A 5,079-nucleotide genomic window follows, 5' to 3' on the forward strand; every position below is an offset into this window, starting at 1 on the left:
TAAATTCATCAAACCAACGCTAAAGCGTCACCTAAGGAATAACCACAAATCCCTTTGTATTCACCTTAGAAGGCTACCGTCATGATTGCACTTTGATAAGCTACTGGCAGTGGTAATCATCCAGCACCTAAGACAACTATACATAACGACTATAGTTCCTTTCACTTACAAAGAATTGAAAAATAATCTCCCTCAAGTTTCAATACTTATTGTCTGAAACTTGATAGAACACATTTTGTAAGGACTATTCAGCTCTGAACTACCAGTCATCTGCCACGACTTAGAGTCTCAGGCTGACAGCTTTTCTCTACATATTGCCTCAGCCAGTTCCTTTTCGGAGGAATGGAGAGTTGGATGTTGTCGGCAGGGAGGATGCTCATCTTTTTCACTTTTGGGCTAGGTAGATTGATAAAGAGGAAAAATGATTTCATAAGGAGAGACTGTTTTTGGCTCAATGCCCCAACATATCTCACACTTGAAATTTGTGATTAGCCGTAAGTCCCTCTCTCGGGCGAGCGTATTGCGCAACAGAGAGGGACGGGTCAAGTTTGCAAAATCGACTCAATGGTTGATTTCAAAACATTTTGAACATCATTTTAAATTGATTTCCCTTCCTATTGAAGTATTTGCATGTAAACTGCTGCCGACAGCCTGGCTCTGTACGAGTTGATTTGGAAGGTGCCTTGTGATTACAATTTGTTTTCTTGGGCTAAAGGCGAGTGTTGTAAATCTTTAGCTTCCTTCTTTCTCTTCACATTCCTATCATTAAAATTTTCTGAATCTGATGAGTCAATGACAGGTTGGGTTGTAGTCGGTGTACTGGTTGAAGGATTCAGAGATAATCTTTTCCTAGGCAATACTACCTTCAAATTTAAAGGATATGGTCGAAGTGGACGTCGAAAAGGACCTGAAAGTGATTCGCCGCCGATTTTCCAAGAATTGATGGCCGTCTCCATTCCTACACAACTCTCTACCGGTACCCCGTATGCTCGTATTAACAACTCGGTTGTATCAAAAGCGTAGGTTACTGGGATTGTCGCATCTGTAAGGTACTACTAGCGCACAATATTTGTTAGTTGTCACTCTAAAATTTCAAAAGATTTGACACTCACCCAATCCCAAGAGCCAGATCGCAGTACCTGTAGTTTTAGATCCCACAACAACAAACAATCGGAAGCGTGTAGCTCTAATGCCCTACTTTCAATCAAGGCGTATCGAGGGAAATCAAAAGCTACTACTGGTATGTTCAAAGATTCACCCGGCGAGAGCGATCAAGAAGGGATATCAGAGTTATTAATCAAGCAACTCAAAGAGTTGCAAGAGCTACATTCTCACCTTAAGCCAAATTCGAAGTGTCAAATCGCGTACACCTGGCTTATCCTCAGCCTTTTGCATACACTGTAGAGTATTGTTATGAATGTCATGCAGTGTGACCTCATCAGCCACACTTTTGTCTGCTTGGTCCTCCATTGTGTGATAGTCTGCTTGATAAATGATGCGGTGAAACGGTCGACTCAATCAAATGGTGGTTGTTTGGTGAGAGAGGATGGGGTGCTCTCTATGAATTTGAGCAACTACGAGTCTGAGACTATCGCAGGTTGGAGAACACGGAATGCGACATGTGTCAAAGTGACAACTTGAAATTTCAAAAATCAAAATTTTGGAATCCCCGGGTCAGAAACTGACAAAACTGGATTAAACGCCAGATTCAACTCAAATACTGGTCTGAAACCCCCCGTATTTGGGATGAAACCATACTTTCTGCCAATTTTTAGCGGTTTCCAAACCACAACCTCAAATTTGACCGCTGAGTTGGCACTTTGGCACAAAAAATACACAAAAATTTCAAATATCAAGTTTCAACATTACAAAATTCACATACTTGCAAAACGACCAAACACCAAAGTGATTCTTTACCACAAGTCAACTGTAACTGTAAATTCACATCAATTTCAATCTACTGCTATCATTGCTTCCATCGCTTCCAAGCCAACCATACAAAATCTGTGAAAATTCAAAGCTACAGCTGTCATCACTATCATCTGTCACCTCATTCTCTGCACAAGTACCTGTGAAGCAGACAAGGACAAGCATTCACCTTGAGGTTTAATTGCAAAAACAAAAATTTCTGCCTACTGACTTTCCTTCTGTACTTGTGTTTGCCAGCTTGCCTGGTTGACCGGAATAACTTATCACCTTCTAACCCATTTTCATTTTACTTTTTACGTTAAAAATGGAATCAACCAAACAAATCTACCCAGATCAAAAACTTGTTGGTTATACTTTAAAAAACTCTACTTGTAGTCATTTCCTTTAGCTTTACCACAGTCATCAAACAGTCACTTTTCCTTCCATTTGTTATCTTGCTCTTTACCCTTGGGATACCACAGATTGTTTAACCATAAGTTATTCAAATGAAGCTCCTTAAGTTCCTTATATTCTTTTGATAAGGTTCTATCTTATCAAACCAACACTAAAGTGTCACTCAAAGATTTTAGATGTTAGTACATGTTTACCTAGCCAGATTAACAAGTGACTGCACTTACTGATACACTGACAGAGGTTCTTCCTCCGCACTGTAGACAACTACAAGTAACGATTGTAGGTTCAAACAGTTTACCTTACAAAGAATTGAAAACTAATTCCTCACTAGTCTAGAAATCACCTTTCAAACTTTAAGAAATACATTTTGTACGCATAGTTCACCTCTAATGTTTAGTCTAGAGCTGACAGTTTCTCTTGTGTGAATTCTCACAGCTTCACAATTTGTGTCATGTAACTCTTTTTCTTCTCCTGTTTATACTTAGCATCTCTAGCTGCCATATGTGCAGCCCGCTTTACAGCTTCCTTTTTCCCTTTGACATCAGATTTCTGCCTAGCCATTGGTTCAATAGAAGTAAAAAGTTAGTATTGATCAGGGTTACCTTGCTCGGAGAGATATAACATCTCACCCCAGAAACCTGGCTGCAGGAAGAATAAAACAAAGGTCAGCTCACGTGGAATGCTTCAGAATTATCACCCACATAGAATGAGGATGGAGTGGAACACCCACGACTTGGTGATATGTGAATCAAGAGGCTAGACCAGTTGTCGGGGTTCCCCTCAGTCACCTATTCTTACCCCTAAAGAGTTCACATATCCTCAAGTCACTGGCTGCTACCACTCCACCCCCACAACATGAAGTGCAAATCTGAAGCTAGTAAGGTTGGGAAAGATTAATGAAAGCATACCTTGATGGATGTACTTGACGGACGGGATGTTTGAAACTTGTTGCTTCAATGAGTCTCCTCCACTTTTGACTCTGAAATTATAGGAAACTAATCCAGGGCCAGCTTGTGGTTTGCAGATTGTATAACATGTATTTGACTACAAGCAAGCCGCCAGATTATGGTCAAACTTTAATAGAGAGACCACCTAGCCTCAGGTGGTACATCTCTCCAGTCAACTGACTGGAGAAATCTATAGCTCCTACCCTGGCCACTGCAAGCTTATGGTCAAACTTTGATAGAGAGACCACCTAGCCTTAGGTGGTCCGTCTCTCCAGTCAATTTTCTGGACCCACAGACTGCTTCAGCCAATTGACTGGAGCTCCCAATGTCCCCAGTTGATTGGCTGGAGCCACGGACTGCTCCAGTCGATCGACTGGGGCTCCTGATGGCCCCAATTGATTGGCTGGAGCCACAGACTGCTCCAGTCGATCGACTGGAGCTCCTGATGGCCCCAGTTGATTGGCTGGAGCCACAGACTGCTCCAGTCGATCGACTGGAGCTCCTGATGGCCCCAGTTGATTGGATGGAGCCACAGACTGCTCCAGTCGATTGACTGGAGCTCCTGATGGCCCCAGTTGATTGGCTGGAGCCACAAACTCAAGGCGAGCCCCGGCCCCTATCCGGAGCATTTTGGCTTGCCCGAGATCCGATCCGGCGGATAGAGAATATTGACAGACCCGATCGGAGACTCTCCGATCGGGTTGTTTCAAATTTTTTATCGCCCGATATCCGATCGGGTTGTCCGGCGGATATCCGGCTATTTTTTTAAAAAAGAAAAAAAAATAATAAGGGGGCCTTTTTTTCCGAACGTCCTCAAATCTCAATTGAATATTCATCGTTTTTCATCTTGATTCCTCGATTGCTTAAGATTAACATATATATTATAAATAATCATTAAACCCACATAGATATCAACTGGCGCAAATCACCGCTCAATCCTCTTTAATTGATTATCGAACTTTCAGCATGTCTCAAGCTGATTCCAATTTAAGCTCACAGCCCGAATTAACCCCTCAAGTGGAACGCTCGGAATCTTTATCAACAAACGTTTCTTCTTCTTCTACTACTACTACCAGTTCCAAAAGAAGCCACGTATGGCATTATTTTACTAAGCATCCCGATTTCAACAAGTGTGGTTTTATAATGAAAGACGGAAAAACATGTGGTCAAGAGTTAGCTCGTGATAAGAAGGGAAGTACCAAATCGATGTCAACCCACCTCGAAACTAAGCATGGTGTCCGGGATCCCAACCTACTCAATCAATCGAACATCGCGGCACTTTTCAAGAAAGTCAAAACGGATCACTTAGTAAGTTCAATATCTACTTTTCATACTCACACAGAAAGCTGACAAATTCCTTCTTTCCGACGAAGAATTCTCTTAACGCTAGCAGCCTCATGACTGCGGTGACCTACTTCATTGCCGATTGTGATCTTCCATTTGCTTTAGTCGACCGAGCTTCGTTTTGAGACCTGTTAAAACTCTGCAACCCTCTTGTCGATGGGATGCTTGTCAAAAGACACGCACTTGCTCACCACACCCGCAAAATCTATTATCATTTTGAAGAATACATCAAGAAGCTTTACTTCGAGCCTTGTATTGGAATCGCGATAACTCAGGATGCTTGGACTTCTCCCAACAACGTCCCCTATATGGCACTCACCGCTCACTTCATCACGCAGGATTGGAAGCTCATGGATCTTACGTTGGGAATTTCAGAAATCCAAGGTAAACGAATTTATACTTCTAAATTTGATTAACACATACTGACTTATATTTTGTAGGTGCTCATGATGCCAAAAATTTCGCC

At 42.0% G+C, this 5,079-nt stretch overlaps 1 protein-coding gene across 1 annotated transcript; it reads right to left on the reverse strand.

The window, feature by feature from the left end:
* Positions 1-689: 689 nt before the first annotated feature.
* MELLADRAFT_103824 (uncharacterized protein) lies at positions 690-1,470 on the reverse strand (the record flags this gene model as incomplete). The annotated part of the gene is made up of 3 exons (XM_007406940.1): positions 690-1,052; positions 1,113-1,139; positions 1,336-1,470. The coding sequence occupies 3 exons, from the start codon at positions 1,468-1,470 to the stop codon at positions 690-692; spliced, it is 525 nt and encodes a 174-aa protein (XP_007407002.1).
* Between the last annotated feature and the right edge of the window lie 3,609 nt (positions 1,471-5,079).

This window comes from Melampsora larici-populina (assembly GCF_000204055.1).
Source record: "Melampsora larici-populina 98AG31 unplaced genomic scaffold MELLAscaffold_7, whole genome shotgun sequence".
Taxonomy (NCBI): Eukaryota; Fungi; Basidiomycota; class Pucciniomycetes; order Pucciniales; family Melampsoraceae; genus Melampsora; species Melampsora laricis-populina.